Consider the following 24,307-nt stretch of genomic DNA (forward strand, 5'->3'; position numbering starts at 1 on the left):
ACACAGGCCCGACCGGCCCTGTCGCCGCCTTGTCCCAGGCCCACTCTGAAGCAGCGAGCCGTGAGGAGCACCGCAGCGGGGCCCGTGAGCACCAAGGGCCATCGCCCCGGTCCCCACCGCAGCTGTTCAGTGGCGCCGCCCTGGGGCCATTCTCTGCCACACAGCAAGGCCGGCAAGGAGCTGGGCGGGTGCTGGGCCCTCAGGACTATGTCAGCGGCGTGGGGCCGCTGCTCTCCGCCTCGCCCAGGCCTGCGCCTGCCAGAACCCACACAACCGGCCCAGCACTGGGCTGTGCTGGACGGAGGAGGTGTGAGCTACAGGCCTCTCAGAGCTCCTGGAGCTGAGCAGGCCCCGCCTGCTCCTCCCGCTCCCACCCGCAGGCCCCCAACTTCAGCCTCCCGCCCGCCCGTGCACCCTGGTGCTGAGTGTCGCGCCCGCTCGGGCCTCTGCCGCTGCCTGACCTGTCGCGTCTTGGCCTTGCTCTCCCGGCTGCAGACCCAAATGATGCCCCCCTCGTCCCCCGGACTGAGCTCATGGGCAGGTCAGGCCTCCAGCGGAGAGCCAGGCCAGCCCCACAGCGGCAGCATGGCCGGGGTGCAGTCCAGGCTGCGTGGGGCCCTGGTGGTCTCCCTGGGCCTGTGCCTGAGGCCGTGCCAGCTCCACCCCCACCCTGGGGGTGCCCATGCTGCACACCCGTGTCCCTCGGACTGGGGTGGCCGCCCAGTGGGACTCAGCGGGGCCCACGCCCCTGCCCAGCGGCCAGCCCAGCTCCCTGCGCCCGCTGAGGGGCAGTGGCTCAGAAGCGGCAGTGCCGCCCACCCGGACGCAGCGGCAGGCCCTGCACCCCAGGGACCCGCTGCCGCCCGGCCTTGCCGGGAGCCGCCAGCACCCTCCCGCGGGCTCGGCGGATGCGGACGCGCCCGCTCCAGCAGGAACAAGGCCTCCTGGGGCCGCTCCCGGGAGGGAAGGGGAGCCCGGGCGCCGGGCAGCGCCTGGCACGGGGCCGCAGGGGCGCAGCGGGAAGCGTGACCGGGGGCGCCAGGAAGCGATGGCGGCGGGCGCGGGCGGGCGGGAAGCGCAGCGGAGCGACTCACGGTGAGTTCACGCTGGAGACAGACGAGCCGCGGGACGCGGCGCCTCGCGCGTGCGTGACAAGACTGCACATGCAAGAGAGAACAGGACGCGTGAGGCCGCCGGGGCCTCGGCCGAGCTCGGAGAGCCACGCCCGGGCAGAGGCCTCGCCCCGCCGCGGGACCCGCAGCCCAGGCGCCCGCCCCACGCCCCACGCGCGCCGGTGGCCGCAGCGCCTCCGAGCGGCCCCAGGCCTGTCCAAACCCTGAGGGGAACCCCAGAGCTCCCCGCCGCCCCCCGCAAGGCGGCTCCGGGGTGGCCGGGGCTGAGGCGGAGCCGCCCGCACTTGTGAGCAGCCGGCACGCGAACCAGGTATGGGTGCGAGAGTGGGAGCGAGCGTGGGGGCTGCAGCCGTGTGGACGTGGGCGGGGCCGTGCGATGGGTGCGGCTGAGCGCGACTGAGTGTGACTGAGGCCACATCTGAGTGTGAGTGTGAGCACGAGGGGAGTGTGAGTGTGAGGCTGAGCTGAGTCTTTACGTGCGGGTGCATGATGCGAGTGTGGATGTGGCGTCTGTGAGGAGGCCGAGGGGATGAGGGTGTGGACCCGTGTGAGGAGGCTGCGGGGCGAGTGTGGGTGTGGAAGCGTGCGAGGCTGAGAAGTGAGCGTGACGCTACAGGGTGCGTGTGAGCGTGAGTGTAAGTGGGTGTGAGTGGGTGTGCAGGGAGGGCCCGAGAGCCCAGGTGGCCCAGGCCCTGGTGGCAGCTCCCCGGCCCCAGGCCCGGCCTCCATGTCCGCCGGTCTCAGCTGCCCGGGTGTGGGCCAAGCCGAGCCCAGGAAACCTTGCTGAGCGTGTGGAGACACAGCGCAGCCCCCGCGGGCCCCGCTCCACAGACCCCCCAACAGCTGCGGAGCACGTCGGGGAGCTGGGCTGTGCGGAGAGGCGGGGCCGCCCTGAGGCCACGTAGGAACCGTGGGGCGGGAGCGTGGGACACAAGGGCTGCAGAGGGCATGGGTTGGGGAACCCCCAGCCTGCAGGACCCACACTGGCCCGAGAGGGGGACCCGGGACGACGCCTAGACGCAGGCCTGGAGGTGAGCGTGCCGCCCGCGCCCCCCCAGAGGACGCGCCCAGGGCCGGCGTGCCACCACGTCCCTGCGGGGAAGCGTGCCGCGCTCTCCACGGCGCGCTGAGGGCAGGCAGCCTCACAGGGGGCAGGGGGATGGCCTGGGGCGCACAGCCCGCGGTCACGCGGAGCAGTAGCCACGGCCGCATCTACACCCCGCGGCTCCCTCTCCACAGCAGACCACAAGGCCAGGGCCAGGGGAAGCAAGTGCGCGGGCGCCGGCCCCCACACAGCCAGGCCAGTCCACGCAGGCCGGGCCCCGAGGGCTCAGAGGCCACAAATGGGAGCCCGGACCCCGCGAACCTCCTGGCCACCGGGCCCGCCCCTGCCTGGGGCTCTCCCCGAGGCAGCGCCCCGCCGTCCACACACGCATGCAGAGTAACACGTGTGCTCGCACAGGAGCACACATGCACAAAGGTACACACACAGCACTGCACACGTGTGCACGCTCAGGCGCACATGTGCGTGCCCTCACATCACACACAGCAGCGGAAGTCGCACGCAGGTGCCCTAGTGTGCTCACTCACGCACACAGGATGTGTGTGCACACAGGTATGTGCGCATGCACAGCACGGACACACGGGCACACCCCCGCACCCACTCTCACATGCTTACAGGCATACCCACGAGAACGTGAACACAAGGCCACGGCACACACACTTGCGCACGCAAGCACGCGTTCGCACGCCAAGGAAGGCACACGCCTGTGCTGCAGGGAATCACGCGGGGCCGCACACATGCAGCCTGAACGCACATGTCGCCACAGACGTGCTTGGGGCCCCCCGGGCGTGGTCGCAGCACCCACGGAAGGGGGAACAGCATGAGCCCTGGTCCCCGGGGGCGGGAGGGCGGAGCCGAGCCTGGGCACCCCCTCCCGCAGGCCGCGGCCCCTCCGCCAGTGCCCGCCACACCCAGGGTGGCGGCCCCAGTCCCCTTGGCTGCTGACCTGGGCGTGGCCAGTGCCCGGAGGTCTCCGCCCTCCCCCCTCTCCCACCAGCAGGGGCGCCCACGTCGCTGCCCCCAGGGGCTGAGGGAGGCAGTTTTGGAAACTGCTGCAGTCCCGGGGCCTGAAATGCCACCTACGAACAGATCTGAGGAGCTGCCCGCAAACCCCCAGCTGCCCACGCCCCCAGCTGCCCGCCCCACCCGGCTGCCTGCCCCCCGAGCTGCCCTCCACGGCCACAGGCCGCGCCCCACATTGGGGAGCCCCACCCCGTGTGGGAGAGGCCGAGGAGCCCCCTGGCGGCCGCACTCACGGGGCCTGCGGGAGGCCACCCGCACCTGCCCGCCGCAGCGGAGTCCAGCCCGCCCGCCCGCCCGCCCGGCCTTACGCAGCGATGGAGATGTTGGCGGCAGACATGGGGCTGACTTCCGCCACCTCCTTGGCCTTCTGCAGGGCGAGCTTCTGATTGGCCGCCTCCTCCATCTCCTCCTCGTCCTGCGAGCAGAGGGACACGCAGCTGCAACGCCGCCTCCGCAACCCGCCACCGGGCCCTTCTCCGGCCGCGCCCAGGGAGACGCCTGCAGGCCTCGGCCGCAGGAGGGAGGCGCGGGCCGGGCCGCCACTCTCCAGGCGAAAGCAGAGGCTGTGCTGCCCGCCCCGACCAGGGCTCTCCAGGGAGCACGAGGCCAGGTGACCACTGCCCCGAGGCCCCATCCAGGCCCACTGGGCTCCCCGGCAGCTGACCTTCCCAACGTGCCCAGCTGCCTCGGGTCTGCTTTAGGGACACACTGACTGGGAAGGGGGCCCCATCAGCCACCACAGGATTTCTGGCGCAGAGGAGCTGCAGGTCCGGGCTGCATGCAGCGCTCGGGCCCAGCAGACGTCCTCCGGTGGGGGCAGCAGGGCCCAGGAGCGCTGCAGGCCCACGTGGCTGAGGTCCGATCCCCTTGAACAGCAAGGGCAACGCAGTCCACACCGGCGCCCAGCCCCCTCCCAAAGGGGGATCCCCAAACTGGGCAGCTGCCCAGAGGGTCCAGGGATGGGCTCCGGGGCCTCTCCCACAGCAGCGCTCAAGGACAGCGGGAGCAGAGAGGACGCCCACGCCCTGGGACGAGGGGGGGGCCACACCAGCCCCCAGGAAGCGTCAGCCCTGCGCAGACCCACCAGCAGGCAGCCTGCGGGAGGCCTCGGCCCGCTGACCACAGAAATGGGCGGGCGTGGGCCCAGGGCCAGATCCCCAGAGGAGGGAGGCGACACAAGAGAGGCTGGTCCAGGGCACCCAGGCCCCATGTCTGGGCACACTCCTGACCAGTGTCTCGCCCACCTGTGGCCAGGCCAGGCACGGCAGCCCCAACAGGTCCAGTGAGGCCCCCTAGCACCTGGGGCTGGGAGCATCAGACCAGGACGTACAGCACAGGGGGCGCTGGCCAGGGGTGTGCACAGACCACCACACACGGAAAGTATCCAGAGCACACAAGCGTGCTCAGAGCGTGCACTGGGGCGCCTGCATGCTCACAGGGGCGCCTGCATACGGGTGTGAATTGGGGCAGCGCCTTCTCCCACAGCCTGATCCGGCAGGCCAGCGTCTTCCCAGCCCCGCCCCGGCCCCGCCCTCCCAGCTCCTGGCCGGACCTGCCCTGCGAGCCGAGCCCGAGGCTGTGGCAGCAGCCCCGGAGGCGCAGTGCCAGGAAGCCAGGGAAGGTGACCGAAGACGAGGGAGGAGCTCTGGGGAGGTGTAGGAGCATGGTCAGTCCCGGCCAGGCTCAGGCCGGGAGGATCACAGGACACCCGCTGGGCAGGGCGGCAGGAGGAGGGAGGGGGGCAGCGGCCCCCAGGCGCCAGCTGGACACACGAGCTCGCTGCGACCCAGGGACGGAAAGGCCCCACAGGGAGGCCACAGGTCCTCATCGTCCTTTAGGGTCCTCAGGGCTGGGCGGTCCTCAGAGTCCACCCCGCTGTCCCATTTCTGGGGTGACACCTTCCCCATCGGCAGCTCCCAGTCATCTGTCCCGCTGCCCCCCGTGCCCCGCACCCCTCCTCCCTCTGGCCACCTGCCCAGGGGATGCCTTCTCCAGGGTGCCTCGTGGAGATCCACCTCCCAGCTGGTCTCCTCCAGCGCCACGTCCACTCCCTGGCTCCAGGAGACCCTGCAGCGTCAGCCAGGCCCCAGCCCGGGTCCTGTGGCCAGCCCGTGTCCTGCAGGGGGTGCCCGGGCACCTACCTTGGTCAGCTCCTGGGCGTTGGCGAGGTTGTCCACAGCAATGGCCAGGAAGACGTTCAGCAGGGTGTCTGGTGAACTCAGCTAAGGAAGGCACCGTCCGGCCACAGCCCCTGGACACATCCCCAGGTCCCAGCCGCCCCAGCCGCCCCAGCCTCTTCCCTCGACTACACCTGCCCTGCAGCCCCCCACCGCTGCTGGACCCAGGGGCAGCCGTCCAGGCCTAGGGGCCCCCAAGGCCCCTTCATCAGCGGGCCCCAGACACCGTGAACAGCTCCCCACCCGGCTCCTCCCCAGGCCGACGTTCCGGCGGGGCTGGGGCTGCAGTGTGGGCTGCCGGGGCCCGCGGGTGCTGTCCACTCTGCCCCTGCTGGGACCAGCCGCACCGGGGTCCTCTCCTCTGGTCTGGCGCGGCTCCCGAGAGGGGCCGCAACCACACATCCTCGCCCGCCCAGGACCAGCACCCGGGGCCGCCCAGCCGTGCCCTCACCCGGGGAGAGGCGGGGTATGTCCCCCGACAGCGCAGCCGCCCCTCAGCCCACCGGGCCTGGGGCCTCCTCCCGCCCGGCCCGCCCTGCCGGCAGCCGCCCCCGGCAGCCCCGCGCGGCCCACGAGCCTGTGCTCCCGCCCCAGGCCTCCCGGCCGCCTCTGCTCGGCACTGCGGCCTCCGGGCCGGAACACCCCTTGCTGTGGGGTGCGAGCACCCCGGTCTCTGGCACCCGTGTCTCAGCCCCGCTGACCCCCGCCTCGGACCGGCCAGCGTCTTGGGGAACTGGCCTCGCCCAGCGGCAGGTCCCCGGGGCGGGGCTGGGGCGCGGCAGTGGCTCGCAGCTCCGAGGCCGGGAACGACGACCTGGGGGCCGGGGGGGGCCGGGGGGCTCAGCGGCCGCGGCAGGCGAGGTGCGCGGGCGCGGGCAGGCCCGACTGGACGGCGCTGCCCCGGGCGCGGCCCGGGGCCCCGCGGCGCCCCCGGCTCGTGCCCGCGGCCCAGGCGCGCGAGGATACAGTTCCCGAAGAGCGTGAGGACGATGAAGTAGACGGAGGAGAACATGCCCTTGCTCACGCCGCCCTGGGACTCGATGCCGTGGTACATGACGGCGTTCCAGTCCTCGCCGGTCAGGATCTGCGGGACACGCCGCGTGGGGCCGCGCCCTTCCCGCCGGCCCCGCCCACCGAGGCCCCGCCCTTCCCGACGGCCCCGCCCACCGAGGCCCCGCCCTTCCCGACGGCCCCGCCCACCGAGGCCCCGCCCTTCCCGACGGCCCCGCCCACCGAGGCCCCGCCCTTCCCGCCGGCCCCGCCCACCGAGGCCCCGCCCTTCCCGCCGGCCCCGCCCACCGAGGCCCCGCCCTTCCCGCCGGACCCGCCCACCGAGGCCGCGCCCTTCCCGCCGGACCCGCCCACCGAGGCCGCGCCCTTCCCGCCGGACCCGCCCACCGAGGCCTCGCCCTTCCCGCCGGCCCCGCCCTTCCCGACAGCCCCGCCCACCGAGGCCCCGCCCTTCCCGCCGGACCCGCCCACCGAGGCCCCGCCCTTCCCGCCGGACCCGCCCACCGAGGCCCCGCCCTTCCCGCCGGACCCGCCCACCGAGGCCCCGCCCACCGAGGCCGCGCCCTTCCCGCCGGCCCCGCCCGCCCCAATGCTCCGCCCTTCCTGCAGGACCCGCCCGCCCGAGGACCCGCCCTTCCCGCCGGCCCCGCCCACCCGAGGCCCCGCCCACCGAGGCCCCGCCCTTCCCGCAGGGCGGGGCCCGACCCGGGACAGCGGGAGGCACCGGGGTGGGGGCGCCGGGCCCCTGACCGCGCTCCCGGCCCCTCCGCGGGGAGCTCGCCCCGCGGACCCGGCGCGCGTCCGGTCGCGAGCACCCCGCACCCCGGCGTGTGCCGGCGCCCCACTGCCGCGCACGGGTCCGGAGTGGACAGGGAAGGGGCCCCTCCCGCAGGGCGGACTCCCGAGCCCGCCCTGCGTGCTGACTCCGCAGGCGCCGGGAGGGTCACGTCCCCGCAGGCCCTGCCGGTGGGCGCGGCCGCCGCCCGGCCAGCCCAGGCCCCTCAGGGTGCGCGTCCACGCTGTCGCTGCGAGGGTCGCTCTTGGGGCGGGTCTCCCGGTTAAGCGGCCACACACAAAAGCCCTGGCGCTGCGCGGAGCTTGGCCACGGCGCTGCCTGCGCTTGTGTCCCCCTGGTGCCCCGCGGGACACGGGACAGCCACGCGTCCACCTGAAGCCCTGCCATCCACAGGGCAGCCACGTGGCTCACAGCCCTTAACGGGTCATCTGCGCCTGCTCCACCATCGTTCCTGCGCTTCGCACGGGGACCCCGCCCTCTGAGCACCGGCGTCCTGGTCCAGCCTCACTCCCCCTGCGGTCGGCCTGGGTCAGTCTGGGCTCGCAGGGAGCAGCAGCACCCAGAGACAGAAGTGCCCACAGCGGGCAGAGCCACGCACCCTGGCGCAGGCCAAGGCCGTGGCCACAGGGAATGAACGTGCAGCGGGAGCCGCAGACGTGCCCGCTGGCCCAGGCAGTCTGAGGCGGCCAGCCCCGGGCCTTGCGCTCACTCGCCCAGGAACACCGCCAACTCCCAGGGGCCAGTCTGGGTTGCAGCGGCACCCTGGGCCAGCGGACACGGAGAGCCAGTCTCACCAGTCCAGTGCCACCGCTGCGGCCAGACTGAGGTGGCCACAGGCCTGCTGCAGCACCAGGCGCTCTCCCCGTCCTTGGCTACCAGCTTCCTGCAACTCAGGCGCTGGGTGCGAGCTCGGGAACACTCAAGCCCAGGCCGCAAGGCCCAGACAGCTCTTGCCTCAATAAAAACATGAGAAAGGAAGGAAGGCACCTGCTTGACATACCCCACGGCACACGCTGCACCCCAGTGGCTGCCCTTGCGGTCCCACACCCGTGTTCTGGCACCCAGCCCGGCCCCGCCTGCAGCCAGCGCCCAGCAGCATGGCTGACCGGCCAAGCGGCCGCCCCCACCCCAGCACCCGCCCGCCCACCCGCACCCCACTGGGAGCTGTGTGCATCCCCACCTGACCAAGGATGCCCCGATGGCCATCACAGGCACAGCCTGGTGCCTCCAGGGTGTAGGGCCACCCCCTGCTGGTCAGAGGCAGGAGGGCCAAGCAGTCGGGCAGAGGTCTCAGCCCAGCTCAAGGAGCCGTGCTGGGCCTCCTTAGCACCAACCCCGCAGCCCACCAAACCAATGGGCTCAGGCTGGAAGGCCCACCCGTGAGCACCAGGCCACGCTCCCCGCATGCAGCAGTAAAGGCCCTGTGGGACCCCCAGCAGCAGAAAGGGGCACATGCACCCTCAGACAGCAGTTCTGGCAGAGACACACCTGGGAAGCGTCTGCCCCTGAGAGCCCAAAGCTGTCCCACCATACTGGCCACCGGGTCCACCTGCCGTGGGCCCCCGGCTGGCCACGGGAATGGTGAGACTTGCAGGCGTCTGTGTTTGGCATTGGCTTCTGCTGTGGGACCTGGACTCCTAGCAGTGGGGCCAGCCAGGTCGGCTGGGCAGGTATCCCTCAGGGTCACCTTGAGGCCCCAGAGAAGCCGACCCCGCAGAGGACAGCAGGCTCCAACCCATGCCTTGCCCACAGCCTGGCCCCACCTGCACGGGGGTCGGAGCACTGGCGCCTGGGGCCAGGGACAAGGCCAGGATGCCAGGGGTCCTGGGGCTTTGCAGTGATGCAGGGCGAAGCCCCCCAGACAAGGACTCTCAGTCCCTGGCTTCACCAGGGGCTCCCTCACTCCCCTCCAGCCCACAGGTTCTTGCCCCTCAGTGGCCTCCGCGTGAGGTGGGCTCCAGCCTGTGCCGTGTCCAGCAGCAAGGCTGGGCTCGGGGGGAGCCTGTGTCCCAGGCAGGGGCTTCCAGCACCCACGCGGCTGAGAGTCGGAACCGCCTGGGCCCGTCCTCCCCTCACACTGTGTCCAGCGACAGCAGAGGCAACCGGCCAATCTCATTTGCTGGTTTTCTAAGACTGTCCCAGGAATCCTGCACAGCCCAGCTCTGACTCTTTCAGGGCAGTCCTCAGGGCGCAGCCTCGAGCTGGAGCCCACAGGGGACCTGTGGTTGCCGCTGTGGTCCAGAGTCAGCCTCAGACACCCGCTGCGCAGGCAAGCCCCCCCGCCCCGGGGCAAGTCCACACACAACCCACCCAGCGCACCAGCTTGTTTCTGCAAGGCTTGCCGCCTTTTCAAGACAAGCTTTACTGACCTAGGAACTGAAACTGAAGTGCCCCCGTGGCGGGAGCAGGAGCCGGCAGCAGCAGCGCCCGGCTCTCAAAAGCCACTCCGGCCCAGCCACTGCCCTTTAATACTTGGGGCTGGGATCCCACAACGGGCCAATCAGGTACGAGCCAAGAGCTGATCGGTGCTAAAGGGTCCAATCAGCCACAGGATGGAAAGATGGTCCAACCAGACTTGTGGGTGGGGCACGCTGAGCGAGGCTACAAGGCAGGCCTGAGGGAGCTCCCGGGACTGCTCCTGGCAGCTGAAGAAAGAATCCAGCAGCCGACCTCCAAGGAAGGGAAACCGAAGACCTTCGCAGAGACAGAGCCAGGGCACCTGCTCGCACCTGCCGCTGACATGGCCTGAGAGGCGCACCGAAGGCCTGGTGTCTCGGGCACCTCCCAGTGACCGGTGATGCGGTCCCTACTGGCCAGTGCTGCCCAGCTCTGTTGACAGGTGGCTGGTCCTCTGCTTGTACTTCTGGTGGGCACGATCTGGGGGAGGCCGCCTGTGGCCGCAGTGAGCTCCTTGTCCCATATAAACCCCAGGGTGGCTATTCCGCCCGGTGGGCTCTGTCCATCGACCCACTACCGCCCCCTGCTGGACAGGGGTAGCTACAGCGCTTGGGTTGGCAGCTGGTCTCAGCAGCCCAGTTTCAAATTCACATGCCACGGAATTGAGTCTCTTGTGACACTAGGGCAGCGGTTTGTGTCACAGTCACGGGCATCACCGTAATTGGCTTCAGAGCATCTTTATCTCCTCAGGAAAGAAACCCACACCTGTGCCCTCCACCAGGCCTTGGAGCTGTTGGGCTCCACCGACTCCTGGCGTAAGCTGCCTTCATGGCGCCATCATGTCCAACCCCGCACCTCTCGACGGACGCTGCTGCTTCGCTCCCAGGCATGCGAGGTGGGGGCGGCGGGGTGACATGGGCTGCAGACCCCAGCACCTCATTTGAACTCCTCGTGCCCGGACCGACCACGGTGCCACGGAGACAGGCACAGGGCCCTGAGAGCAGGCGTGTGGCGGCACCCTGGGTGGGTGACAGCCCAGCTGCGTGTAACCGTGGTAGGCGACATGAGGTGGCACTGGCTCCCATCCGCAGCCCAGGGAGCAGGCGAGACCCTGCCTGTGCACCCCACAGGCTCTGCTGAGCCTCACGCCTCAGCCCACTCTGCCGAGCTCCGTCTGGAGTGCCCAGACACACACACTTTGGGTCTGGGGTCAGCGGCTGCAGCGCGAGGGCCTCCTGCACAGCCGCACTGGGCTTCGAGCATCTTTCCAGGTGGTTCCCGTCTGCCGCAGACATCCGGGGCATGTCTGTGTCATACCAGGTGCGGGGCTGGGGCCTCCTCCAGGCCCCGCCAACCCCACTGGCCTGGCCCGGCCGCGCACCGGGTCCTCGCTGCCTCTTCAGTGGCTGCTCCCTCCCGAGACGGCTGAGCCAGCAGCCGGCGCTCCCGTGAGGGGACACTCCCCTCGCTGCGGCCAGGCCGGGGGTGGCAGACGACAGCTCCCCCCGACCCTCAGTTGCTCTTCGCAATACGACTGCGCAGGTTTTCCTCCTTGCGCTAACTTGAGGCTGAAATCTTCCCATAAAAGAGCGTCTCGCCGACTGCCCCAAATCCAGGCAGGATGCTCTGGGCTCGGCTGCCCCCGGCTCTCCTTGCTCTGCCCCACATCTGCTCTGCCCTCGCGGGCCCGGGTTTACGCCTCTCGCCGGCGTTTGCGCTCATAGTCACCGGAACCCACTGGCTCAGCGGGGGGAGCTGCAGGACTGGGTGTCTCTCGCCCTGCGGCTCAGCCAAGTCGGCGCGGCAGCTGCTCCTCAGAGTCCAGTAACTGCCGTTTGTGACGGACCGACCAGGTGCGAGCTGTTTGCCGAATGGTGCTAAACAGTCCAAGCAGATGTGTGGGTGACAGAAGATCTAAGCCAGGGCCAGAGGGAGCTGAGGAGCCCCCAAAGGAGAGGAGACGATGCCAGCCTCCGAAGGAAGAAGAAAAGCAGCGTCCAGAAGGCCCCAGGAGGGGAGGAGCCGGAGGACTGGTCACAGACGGGCCTCCGCCCTGTCTCTGATGTCGCCCCAGAGGAGCCCCAAGGCCCGGCCTGGGTCCCAAAGAGCTGCTGTTGCTGGTGCCGCCCGACAACTCACCCGGGGCTGTGACACTGAGTGTCTCTGACCCCGCCTCTGAGGGTCCAGCAGTGGCCATGCCTACTGGCCAGTGCCGTCCAGTGCTCCTGGCGACTGGTGGCACCATCACTGATGGTCCCTGGGTGAGGCGGCCGCCACTTGTGGCCACACGAGCGCTGTCTCCCTGCTTGTAAGACACCCCGCGGCGGCTGTTCCTGGAGCCTGCGGTCTCCTGCAGCTGGGGGGGGGGGGAGCCCACAGACTGACGTGTCCTCTCACCAGGCCGTCCTTTGTTAGGCTCTACCTCTTGGTTTTGATTTTTGGCCTTTTGGGGCTTTTGGGTGGCACTCTGGCCTTGGCGCCTGCGCAAGAGGGTGAACGTTCCATCCATCCGGCCCCCTGCCCTGTGGCCTCTTTTGTGGCCCTCTCGGCCTGTTTCATTGTCGGACTTGGCTCCTGCTTCCCGTTTTGCTCTGGCTTGTTCTGTATTTTGCTAGTGTTAAGAAGAGTCCATCACCTGGACAGTCACGCCCAGGTCATAGCTGCCCCCTCAACCTGGCCTCAGCCGTCCGGTTCTGATTGGGCTGCTCGCCCTGAGCCTTTGTGATGTCTCGTGCCGGCTCCTTTGCCCACCCCTGGGCTTGCAAGCGTGTGGAGACTCTGGACGGCCTTTCCCCACATCCGCTGCTCACTGACAGAGCATGTGCTGTGGGCAGCGGCTCTGCGTCCTCGAAACTCCGGGAGACCAGACAAGGGGCGGCTCTGTGACTGTCCTCAGGGCTGCAGAGCACCCCCTGCCCTGGCCCCCACCGAGCCCCTGCACCCCCATCCGCCGCCCCCTCACTGCACCACCCCCCACTCCTCCGCCGCAGCCGTGAGCAGCAGCCCGGCCGGGTCCCCCCCAGAGGCCCCACGCCCCAGGAGCCTCACAGGCAACGGTGCTCCCCCAGGAAGCACTGCTCCTCAGGCTGCCCCATGGCCTCTGCTTCGCTGTCCACACCCTGCACTCGGGCCCAGGCCTCCCTGTCTGCTGGCCCTGCAGGCCCATCCACCCCAGGCCCGTGCTCATGATCTGCCTTTTTATGTGATACGCGAGATTTCTAATATCATGAAAACTGTCGGTCGTTTTCTTCAAAATCTGCTTTTCACCTTCTTCAAGGCCCTCCCCACCTGAGCTAACGGTGTCACAGCCCTGTAAGTCCTTCCAAGATTCTAGGTTTGCTGTTTCACAGGGAGGTCACTTAACCACCCACACTGGTTTTCAACTTTGGGTCAAGCAGGGGCCGATCTCAAGGCTCCCCCAGGGCGCGGTGCCAGCTCTCGGGGCCCCCAGGTGGATGGCGCTTCACCGACACTTCTCTCCTCCTGGTCAACTCTGACAAGCCTCAATTCATTTGTCCTCGTCCCGCCTGCCAAGCCCAGTGCAGCTGGACAGCGCGAGGCTTTGAGGTGGACGGTCCACGCGCAGGGGGCGGCCCTGTGGCCAGGGCCACAGCGTGGCCCCACTGCCCCCACGTGGGTTTCCTCTTGCACCCCGAGGGTGGCGAGACCCATCGGGCTCCCGGCTGGACCTCTTGGATGTACCTCTCGGATGGACTCGGCTGCCCTCAGGGGCACCTCAAGCTTCCTGGACTCGACAGCGGTTTTCCCCTTCTGTGTTGCTTGTCTCTGAGCCGAGGTATGTGGTGTCCTGTTCTTCCATCGTCCTTGTCTCATCTTCCCATCCCCAGGCTGTTTTGGCCTCATAAAGGGAGCTGGCACTGCCCCTGCCTCTTCTGGGGCAGCTGCACAACCTGAGACGGCCGCCCTCCCGGGCGGCAGGGTTCATGGTCAATGCAGCAGCAGGCGGCGGCTCGGTGGGTGATTTCCAGAGATCCGATTTCTGAAACAGCTTGGGTTTCTATTTCTTCCTGGGTTTGTGTGTGGACAGCCGCCCGGGCCCCCCGGCTCCCCCTGTGGGTGCAGGCAGCGCTCCTGGTCCTGCCCCGACCCCCCATACCCGAGCCTGTCTCTGCCCAGAGCCGCCCTGCCCGTGGCCCGAGCCAGTGCTGGGCCCTCCCTCCAGCCGCACACCCAGGCCGGCCCCGCAGTGACCTGCTCGGGCGCCTGCTGTGGCTCAGGGCAAGGGCCCCCACAGCGGGTTGGGGAGCCCAGGGCTTGCCTGGCCAGACAGGCCGCCACCCTCTTGCTTCATCCCCTGGGCCCCACAGAGCAGTCCCGCCACCCACCCCATCCCCACTGTCCCCCACGAGGCAGAGCCCATGTCATCCACGCTCCTCCCTGCCAGGAGGCCCGACAGCCTGGCCACTGCCAACGCCCACCCGACACCCACACATGGGGCGCCCTGGCCGCCCGGGAGGAAGTGACCCCTGCACATCACCGAGCAGGACCCGAGGGGGCCGGGGGGCTCCCAGACACAGGCGGGTTGGCCAGGCCGAGGGCACACGGCTGCCCTCAAAGAGCAGGCAACGGCCAGAGTTCAGCCCTGGGTGGAGTGGGGAGCCGTGGACACACCCCCCGCCCCTGCCCCGCCCCCCACGCCCACTCCCTCTGTGCCAGCAGGCGCAGAGCACCCACGAGGGGGTGGGGGGGTGCGGCCAGGGCCCCACCTGGAAGACAGTGAGGATGGCAGCGGGGAAGGTGTCAAAGTTGGTGGTTGGCGTCTCGTCCCTGAAGTTGAACCTGAGGAAAGAGGCCTCCGTCAGGGCAGCCCGTGGGGGCAGGAGCGCCTGGCCCGGGTGCTGGCCCCCAGCCTGGGGCCCCTCCCACCCCCCCGGCCTCGCCAGCGGCAGGCCCACTTACTGGCCCCCGAACAGCTGCATGCCCAGCAGAGCGAAGACCACGATGAACAGGAAGAGCAGGAAGAGCAGGCTGACGATGGACTTCATGGAGTTGAGCAGCGACACCACCAGGTTCCGCAGCGAGTTCCAGTACCTGCGGGCGGCCGGCCTGAGCCCACGGCCTGAGCCCCACACCCGGCTGGGCCGAGCACCCCCTTCCTGGACCCGCCTCAGCATCCCGGCCCCACCCCGACGTCACCCTGTCCCACCCTCTCGCCAGCACCAGCCTCAGTGCCCAGCAGCGGCTCTGCCGTCATGGACGCCTGCAAGAGGACTGCGCGGGGACCAGGGACGTTCACACAGGGGCAGGCCCTGGCCGCCTCCCCCACCCCAACTACAGGGGTGGGGTTCCCAGGGAGTGACCTGGCAGGCTCAGGAGAGGCCTCCCAGGTGACGGGGCTGCCCTCAGCAGCACGGGGGTGAGCCAGGATGCTGCCCGCCAGGAACCCAGGGGAATGCGCCGCAGCTTTCAATGCTGAGGCTGTGGGGCGGCGGGGGGTGGGGCGGCGGGGGGGTGGGGCGCCCAGCCGTGACCCCAGCTCTGGCCAAGAGGACAGAGGCAACAGGCCTCTCTGACCACTTCACGCTCCATTCTGGGCTTTGGTCCCCCCGAAGGCAGAGCGGCGCCTCAGGTGATGCAAAGAATCAAGAGGACCAGAGAGCACCGCAGCCTCAGGGAGGGAGTGGGCAGGGTCCAGCGGGTCCGGGGAGGGAGTGGAATGGCCCGGCAGGCTGGCAGGGAGCAGGCTGTGCTGGCCGGTCCCCGTGCTGGCCCAGGGACATACTTGGTGACCTTGAAGATGCGCAGCAGCCGGAGCGCCCGCAACACGCTGATCCCGAAGGAGGTGCCTGGCTTGATGGCCGCCCAGACCACCTCAAAGATGCTGCCCACGATGACCTGCAAGGGAGAACGTGTCTGTGGGTGTGTCTACGGGTGTGTGCCGTGTCTACAGGTGTGTTCCGTGTCCGTAGGTGTGCCCCGTGTCCGCAGGTGTGCCGCGTGTCTGCACTTGTGCACGTGTCTGTACATGTGGCCATGTGGCGTAACTGCACATGTACACATATCTCCCTCTGCAGCACCCACCCACCTTCCCCTGCTGCAGCTCAAGCCAACGAGCCCAGCGGCACCCAGCCCCCGACCAGCCTGTCCCCCGTGGCAGGCGCAGTGGCCAGCGACTTCTGTCTGAGGCCCCCGAGCTGCTCTCTCCAGGCTTCCTGGGTACCTGCGGAGACAACTCAGACTGCCAGCTGTGCCCAGGGCCCCAGATTCTCGGCTACCTTCTCCCAGACACCCCACCTGCCCGCCTCATCCAGATCTGGGCATATCCTTCCCGGTGACAGAGCCACGGGTGCCACCCAGGTCAGACTGCACCAGTGGCCTCTGGCCTCCGCTTCGGTGCAGGACTCAGCGTGTCCATGGTGATTGGGGCGATGACCCGCTCCACAGAGGGACAGCAGCCTGTGTCCAGCATGAGCACCCAGCAAGGACAGAACACGGCCCGGCCCCCAGGCCACATGGAACACGCTACCCCACCCCTGCCCCCCTCAGCAGGTGCTCAGGCCCAGCCGGGCCCACCCGACACCCCGTAACGGGTGGCTGAAGCCAAAGACTGTTCAGGGGGTGCCTAGAAGGGTGCTGGTGAGGATGGAGCCCCAGGGAAAATGCTAAGACGTATCGCATTTTGAGGGGGGAGAATCTAATGAGGGATGTAAGTGAAGGCAGAAGCAACCCCAGCATTCGGTATCCAAGGTTTAGAAGGCTGTTGTGGCGTCTAATGGTGTAGGCGGCCAGCGGCCAGCCTCAGAAAGGAACAGTTCCAGGCTTTGTGAGCAGCCGAGCCACCAGAATTGTTCCCGGTTTTGACTCTGGGACTGACGTTCAGACACTGGGGCCAGCGCTGGGGGGTTGGCACCACCACACATGGGGCCGCAGTCGGAGGACAGAGCCAGGCCTGGCCATGGGCTCTGGAAGTCGCGCCTCACGAGAATGCGGGCAGAGGGCCCTCCCGGCAGGGAGCTGCTCTGTGCACTGGGCCCCAGGGGACAGCCCCACACCCCACAGAGCTCTTCAAAGGCCGCAGGGGCAGGACCAGCACAGCCCGGCTTGAACGGGGAGGGCACAGCAGGCCCCAAGTCCCACCAGCAGACTGAGGCTAGGGCTGCCGCCAGCCCCTCCTCCCTCACACGCTGCTCGTGCGCCACCCAGGGAGGGCCATGGGCGAGGCTACTCCTCGGAGCCTGTCGGAGCACATGGGGCCAGGAGCACACACCTGCAGCTGCGCGGGCTGGCGCAAGGCCTGGCAGCCCCCACGCTGGAGCCCGACCTCGGAGGTGCCCGCTGTCCAGCATTCGCCAGCCTAAGCACCCGGCCCCGCGTTCTGGGCCTTGGCCAGTGCTCACGGCCCCCCGGGCAAAACTGCCCTCACACTCAGTGGGCAGTGAGAACAAGAGCTAGTCTCTGCCCAGCCGCCTGTCAAGATGTCAGCGCAGGTCTCAGCCGACAGCCCCAGAGACCCCATCACTCCCTCCCCATGGACCAGGCCCCGGCAGCCGGGAAACCGCGTCCCATTCCTGCCCTGCCCCAGCCCCGCTGCTGAACTCTCCAGCTGCAGCTCTACTGCTCCAGGGTCCAGGCCCTCCAGCTGGCCGGAGCCTCACTGGGAAAGGTCGGCCTCCAGGCAGCAGCGGGCACCAGGCCTGGGCCCAGCAGAAGGCGGCGCCCAATGGGCAGCCACGCTCAGGGCCACTGTCCCAGGCAGGCCGGGCTCCTGGACAAGCCGCCCCGCAGGCCCTGCTGGCATGGCTCCAGGCGGGGGGCACCCTCCAGACTTACCCCAAAGTCGAAGCAGTTGAAGGAGGACCGGAAGTAGCTCCTGGGTCCCAGACCGTACATCTTCAGAGACATCTCTGTGAGGAAGAGACCCAGGAAAACAAACTCTGCAAAGTCTAGAAGAAGCCGGAGAAGAGGGGGTTAGCTCGCGCCCCACGTGGCTCCAATCCAGGGCTCTGGGCCCTCCAGGCCTGGCTGCAGCCCAAGCTCTGAGGCCACCAGCCAGTTTGGGGTCACCGCTGGGCCAGCGAGCAGGCAGGAGGTTCCTGGGGCCCCAGAGAAGGCCCAAGGCCGCCAAGCACAGACGGGTCGCTCCTCCCCAGCTCCTCATTCCACTGGCCCCTCGCCGGAGCCCCGTGGCAGCGGCCTGGTCCTCAGGCGGCGCCGGGAGGGGGGCTCAAGGGCCGGGAACTATGCCCACTCTGTGAGGTGCGGGGCTCCGGGGGCGACAGCAAGCAGACCACCTCGCCAGGGGCCCAACCCAGCCAAGCTGAGCCAGAGGGCCTCAGGGTGGGAGGGAGGACACTGCACCCAACCCAGGACAAGCGAGAAAAAGATGTTTATCCAGAAGCCAGACAGCGGGGCACACAGCGGCCTGGCCATGGCCATGCGAGGACGCCAGGCAGCAAGGCCGGGCCGACCCTCCCGCCGGGTACAGCTGCCCTGACCCTGGGGCTGCCTCACCCCAAGGCAGGGCCAGCAAAGCAGCTCAGAGCTCAGGGTAGCGCCGGGTAGCGGGGCTTTACCACGGCACAAGGTGGGTGAAGGCCGCCCCTGCCCGCTGCCCACAGGTCCGGGATGGGCAGCTTGCCACAGACAGGCCTGTCCAGAGGGGCTCCAGGAAGACCCCTTTCTCCGGCCACGTCAGCCAAGCCCCGGCAGGCCGCTCCGGAAGCCTCTGAGGCCCAACCCAGGGGCCTGACTCGGCAGACAGGCCAGAACACCAGGCAGCCTGCGGGCACGAGGGGCCAGCACCACCTGAGTGACCCTCCTCCCTGGGCTGGCCCCAAGTCCAGCTCAGTGTCCTGGCCACCTGCCAGAACCCGGGGCTCCTGGGCCCAAGCCCCAGGGCTCCGTCCCTCTCGGGCGCTGGCGGCTGCGGGAGGCGGCCGGGCAGCGCAGCTACCTACACAGCGCAGTGGTGAGCGGCTGCGGCTGGTCGTAGTGCACCATGGCCACACACAGCGTGTTCAGGGCCACCACGCACAGCACGGCCCAGTAGAAGCTCTGCGCCTTCACCATGCGCCGCACCAGGAACCGGAACAGCTTCTCCTTCCGGCGGAAGTACGAGCTCTCCGTCTTCCCGCTCTTGAGGCTGGCACGGGCGAAGGGGGAGCCTGGGGGACAGGGGCGGCTGAAGACGGGGCCTCCACAGCCAGCCCAGGCACTTGCCCCAGCACCAGGGCCAGGCAAGTGGCTGTGCATGGTCCCTGCACCCCACTCCTCAATGAAGGGCCCAGAGTCTCGTGGTCAACACTGCAGTGGGCCCCAGAGGAGCTGGACAGGAGTTGCTGTCAGGGCTGGGAGCTCGGCCTGATGCCCAGCCCGGGGCCCCCCGCCCTCCCTCGTCAGAGGAGCAGCCTCGGCTGCTGTCAGGAAGCCGTACTGGGATGAGCGCGAGAGCACCCTGCTCTTCGTGAGCCCGCGGCTGCTGCATGGCCACTGGACCCATCAGACCAGAGCAGGGAGTTTGCTGGAGACGCTGCCCCTTCCCCGGCCCCACGCCACTGCCCCCGCACGCCAGTCTTTTGACCCGGGGTGAGGGTGGGGCAGACAGCCAGGCAGGGAGGCACCCAAGGCCACAGAACGGCTGCCTTGGGCAGGAGTGCAGCACCCAGGCTGGAGGCTGGACACAGTGCCCACCCCTGCCTGCACGCCCAGCACTGAGATGCCCGCCCCTGCCCACCCAGGGACGGGAGGCCTCCAGCCCCAGCCACGGCTGCAGGCCAAGTGGCTCATGCAGTGGAACCTGTGGGCCACCAGCCAAGGGCAGGCACCCAGGCCCGGCAGGCACCTGGGCAACACTCACCCACAGCGCACAGGTCCGCGAACCTGTCCTCACCCTCCTCTGCATGGATCAGGTCGTTGCGGCTCTTCTTGGTGGCCGCCCGCTTCAGCACTGCTCCAGACAGAGAAGGGTGAGCCATGTCCATGGCCGCCTCCCTATCTGCCCTGCACACTGTCCTGAGGTGGAGCGGAGGGGAAGCCCGGGACAAAATGGGAATAGGGCCCAGCCCCGTGCGGGAGGAGCTGTGCAGTCTGCTGGGTCCTGGCCTGTGGACGGGAGCTTTCTCTGGGACATCCCGGGCCTGGACAGGTAGGGTTCAGGTAACCCCTGCAGCTCTGGAGCCTGTGGAGCCGTCTCTGCCCACCGACCCTCTGGACAGCGCTTCTCCACTGGCCCCACAGCCCTGACACTGGGGATGAGTGGGCAGAAGGAGCGCCTGGTCCACTCCCACCTCGCGCGCAGCCAGCAAGCCCGGGGCAGGTGGTGGGCACGGGTCGGCCACCCACGGGGCTCCCCAGGGCCTGGCCTGGGCCACGCAGGGCAGGGCACAGAGGCCGCACCTGCCCCCCAGCCTGCGGCAAGGAGCACGACCAGCGGCCACCTACCGTCCAACGGGGACTTCTCCTCCGCGTTTTTGTCTTCCTCAGCCAGCATGACCTCCTCTGTGAGGGAGACACAGGCTCAGGGCCGGCAGCCCCGCCTGACCAGGCTCGCCACGGCCGGTGCCTCCAGGAGCCGGGGGCTCAGCCGAGCCGTGGCCGTGGCACAGCACCCGCGCACATACGCAGGCCACGTGAGGACGGCGGCCCGGGCGGCCCCGCCGCACCCCCAGAGCCCACAGCCGCGGGTGCCAGGCCCAGGGCAGGGGGAGGCCGGCTCCCTCCCCAGGACCAGGCCCGACGAGGCCCGACGAGGCCCGACAGACGCGCCGGCCTCACCTGCCTTGAAGATCCACTCCAGGTAGCCGTTGAGCTCCCGCTCGATCTGCTGCTGCCTGCGGAGCTTCAGAAAGGCCCTGCGGTTCTCCACGCGCTCGCGCTCCTTGGCAAACTCGCTGCGGGGAGCGGGGTGGGGGTGAGTGCGCGTGGGGCCGCCCGGCCTCTCCCCCGGCCCCCGCCGGCCCGGCCGCCCCCGCCAGGGTGGGGGACACGCGGCGCGGGACCCGCCAGCCCGTCCCCGCCGAGAGGCCCAGCAAGGAGCTGCCCCGGGCGCCCCAGCCGGCGGCCGGCAGCGCCCAAGCTTTAGGCTCCGCCGAGGAAGCCACTTCGGTCCTGCTGTGGGTCAGAACCGCCCTGTCCAGCCGGGTCGGTGCCCGCCCGGCCCCGCCCCCGCCCCGCCCCCGCCCCGCCCCCGCCCCGCCCCCGCCCCACAGAGCGCGTCATGCCCAGCCACGCCCTCCATGCTGGGCCCCGCCCCCGGCCTAGCCCCGCCCCTGCTAGCCCCGCCCCCAGCTGGACCACGCCCCGCCGGGCACCGCCCCTGCCGACCCTGGAGGCCAGAGGCCGAGCCACGCCCCCTGCCAAGCCACAGCTGGGCGGTTGGACGCCAAAGGGGCTGCGGCCTCGCTGGGGGGGTCTGGGGGAGACCATGCGGGGCGCACCCCTGCCAGGAGTGAGGCCGCAGCACGTGGCTGAGCCAGAGTGAGCGGGCCTGGCCCAGCCGGTCCTCTCCAGGCCAGCACCCTGCCCAGCCCCTCAGGAGCCCCGGCCAGGCGGGGCTTGCGGGGGGCACGTGGCATTTCCCCCCAGCCTCCCGGGGTCTGAGGCCAGCCCAGTCCTCTGCTGCCATCCTGGCACAGCCACCTCGGCCCCCCGCCCCTCGGGAGGGAGGGTGCCTGCACCCACAGGTCAGCCCTGGCCACACCAGCCACCACGACTGCCAATGTCAGGAGGCACCCCGGCCCTCGCCTGCCCTCATCCGTGTCCTCGGCTGCTGGCTGAGAGGTGGCCGGGGCTGGGGACGCCAGAGGTTGCTGGGACCTGCATGCACACTCAGGGCCACTGCCCCTGCAGCCGCAGAGGCAGCTTGGCCCCAGGGGCCCCAGGGAGGGCAGCTGCAGGGGCCAGGATGGTCAAGGCTGACCAGAGCTCAGAGCAGGGGGCCACCGACGGGGTGGGCTGGGCCAGGCCCCACCCCCACCCGGCAGGGACTGGCCAGTGCTGAGCCTGCGGACACAAGGGGCCGGGCGCCACTCACCCGGACAGCACGCCCAGCACCAGGTTCAGCATGAAGAAGGAGCCGATGATGATGAGAGGGATGAAGTACAGCCAGTTCCAGGTGTTGCCGGCTGCGTCGTTCGTCTGGAAACAAGGAGGCGAGGAGGAGGGACAAGTGGACGAGAAGCACGGCCGTGGCCACAGACACGCCCCAAGCCCCTCGGGACGAACACCTGGCGGAGTCCAGGCAGGGGCAGGAGGGGACCTGCCGGGAACGCCCCTGAGGACTCCGTCTGGGGCTGCAAACCCCCTGGGGTCAAGATGCCTGGCGCTCCTGGCCGCCGCCCTGCAGAGCAGAGGAGCCGGGGGACGTCCAAGGGCAGGGGCTGCCCAGAGCGCCCTATGGGCAGGAGGCGGCCTCCGCTGGGCTCACCCTGCCCCCTAGTCCGCTGCAGACACCTCCTCATGTGCAGCCCACAGACCCTAGCCCCAGGCCCTGTTCGTCCGCAGCAGCTCCGATGACTCGGGCCAGGTGCACAGGCAAGGCCACCCGGCCAGAAACAGACCCGCCCGGCCGGTCCGGGGCAGAGCGCAGAGAAGAGTCGCCCCGGCCTCCTGCGCAGGAGCCCACCCAAGGCAGCCCCTCTGCACCAGCCTCACCGACGCTGATCTCTGTGGGCCCCCAGCAGAGGGGGCCCAGGGACCCGCACCCTGTCCAGGCGAGGCCATAGGCAGGGCAGTGGCGGCACGGCCCCTTCCTGCCTCCACTGGGTGCCCCGGCTGGTGGGAGACAATCCATAGCTCCCCACCGGTGAGAGACACCGGGTTCTCAGCTGCCAAGAGAAGAGCCGTCAACACAAACATCGACATGCCCCATGGGCATGAGGGGTCAACGCTTTCTCGGAGCACAGCTGAGGCCACGGGCACTGGAGCCCTGAGGAGCCGACACGCGGGGGCAGGACGGCGGGACGGCGGCACCGCTGAGACAGCGGGGGAACGACGCTCAGGAAACCAGCAAGGACATAAAAGACCCGGCGACGGCTCAGCCGCTCGTTTGCCACAGCCACGCCCGCCAGCAACACCAAGGGCCGCGCGAGGGACAGGCCAGCCTAGCGCGAGGCCCCCAGCCCCACACTCGGGAGCCCTGAGGGCCAATTCAGAGTGTTCTTGGGTCGCTCAGTAACTAACCTCAGATGCCCACGGGACGGTCTCCAAGCAGAGTGAGCTGCAGATGCCTGAACAATCACGGGCTAGAGAAACGCTCCCAAGGGAAATTATAAACACACTGAACTGAAGAAAAACCTACGGTGTCAGGTGCGTAAGACATGGCGAAACGGTCTAACAAGAGAATTCATAGCATTAAACATCGATTACAAAAGAAAGAAAATCTTTAAAAAGCATCCGAAGCTTTCACCTCAAGCAGCTAGAGAGAAACTTAATGAGAAAGTGACAGGAGGAAGAGATAAAGAGCGGGCCCCCCGGGGCGCAGGGGGTACACCCGAGATCTCAGAAGAAAAATCAGTCGATGATAAACGTGAGGGTGTTTCTACGCCTCGATCCTACTCCACTGATCAACAGGCTCGTCCTTGCCGGGGAGAGTCTTGGAGTTGTAATTTCACTTTCTGGGCGAGCTGCGCGGCTGGGCATTTATTTCATCGGGGGATTTTGGAACTTTGTGTTTTTTGAGCAGTCGGCCCATTTTACCCTGTCGGATGCGCGCAGACTGTACTTTCAGTCTCCGGCGCTTGCCAGGCTGGGATGTTCCCCGTTTCACTCCTGAGAGTGCTCATCTGTGTCATCGCTTTCTCTCTGGCCATGATCACTAGTGGTTTGTCGATTTAGCTGATGTTTTTCAAAGAATGGAAATTTTTTCTCTGCTGTAATTTTCCTGTTTTCAATGTTGTTGATTCCTGCTCTTTACTATTTTTTTTCTTTAAGGTTCATTTATGCATACGAGAGCCGGGGTGCCGGCCTGAGGTGGGGGTGAAAGGACTCCCCAGAGACAGTGGGGAGCAGAACAGGAGGATCCACTGAAACACACTGCTGAGGGGCAGCGGGGGGGGGACAGAAAGGTCTGTGGCACCCTGTGGGTCACTCCTTGGCCGGGGATTGAACTCCTGCTGCAGAGGCTGCGGACAGCGGCACAGGTTGCATCGTAAGCCCTTGCCCCGCCAGGGAGGCCCCGTCATTGACTGACCTTACCCAGCAGCTGAGATCAATCTGGAGAAAGAACGACCTTCTCAAGAGCCCCGTGCTGGGACAGGCCTCGCGCAACAGGACGCCGCCGCCCCGGCTCACGTCACAGGCACAGACCCGGCCACAGCAGAGCACAGGCCCGGGCGACAAGGGCAGACACTGGAAGACTCGTAAGCGCCGTGACCCCTCACGCCCCGTGTCGTGCGCGGGACCCCCCGCGGGACACCGAAAGCACAAGCAGAGGAAAGGAAATGGAGGAACTGGATTTCAGCAAACGAAACGCTTTGTACCTCAACGACACCATCGAAAACGTGATGCCAACCACAGACCGTGAAAACAACATACTCAAGTCCAGGCCCGGCAGGGGCTCGGCATCCGTGGCATGGGACAAAAACAGACAGGTCGGTCACAAAGCGACAGGCATCCCAGCCTCGAGGTGGCAAAGGTTCCGAGCACACACCTCTCCGGGAGACAAGCGGCGTGTAGGGAGGCCGTGGAGAGGCTCCCGGCACGCGTCGCCGGGAACGTCACCAGGACCGCACGGCTGCCGGGGTGGCTG

General features: G+C 68.7%; 1 protein-coding gene across 1 annotated transcript in view; it reads right to left on the minus strand.

Moving 5' to 3' along the window:
- Nucleotides 1-24,307, minus strand: part of CACNA1B (calcium voltage-gated channel subunit alpha1 B) — an 89,472-nt gene that overhangs the window by 44,938 nt on the left and 20,227 nt on the right. Inside the window, 12 exon segments of the mRNA XM_054688962.1 lie at nucleotides 3,528-3,634; nucleotides 5,361-5,428; nucleotides 6,363-6,480; nucleotides 14,328-14,400; nucleotides 14,521-14,652; nucleotides 15,344-15,456; nucleotides 17,392-17,504; nucleotides 18,519-18,725; nucleotides 19,418-19,507; nucleotides 20,002-20,058; nucleotides 20,335-20,450; nucleotides 21,593-21,696. Of these exon segments, the coding sequence (XP_054544937.1) occupies nucleotides 3,528-3,634; nucleotides 5,361-5,428; nucleotides 6,363-6,480; nucleotides 14,328-14,400; nucleotides 14,521-14,652; nucleotides 15,344-15,456; nucleotides 17,392-17,504; nucleotides 18,519-18,725; nucleotides 19,418-19,507; nucleotides 20,002-20,058; nucleotides 20,335-20,450; nucleotides 21,593-21,696 (1,298 nt within the window).

This window comes from Talpa occidentalis, unplaced genomic scaffold, assembly GCF_014898055.3.
Source record: "Talpa occidentalis isolate TD23 unplaced genomic scaffold, MPIMG_talOcc4v2.1 talOcc4.7, whole genome shotgun sequence".
NCBI lineage: Eukaryota > Metazoa > Chordata > Mammalia > Eulipotyphla > Talpidae > Talpa > Talpa occidentalis.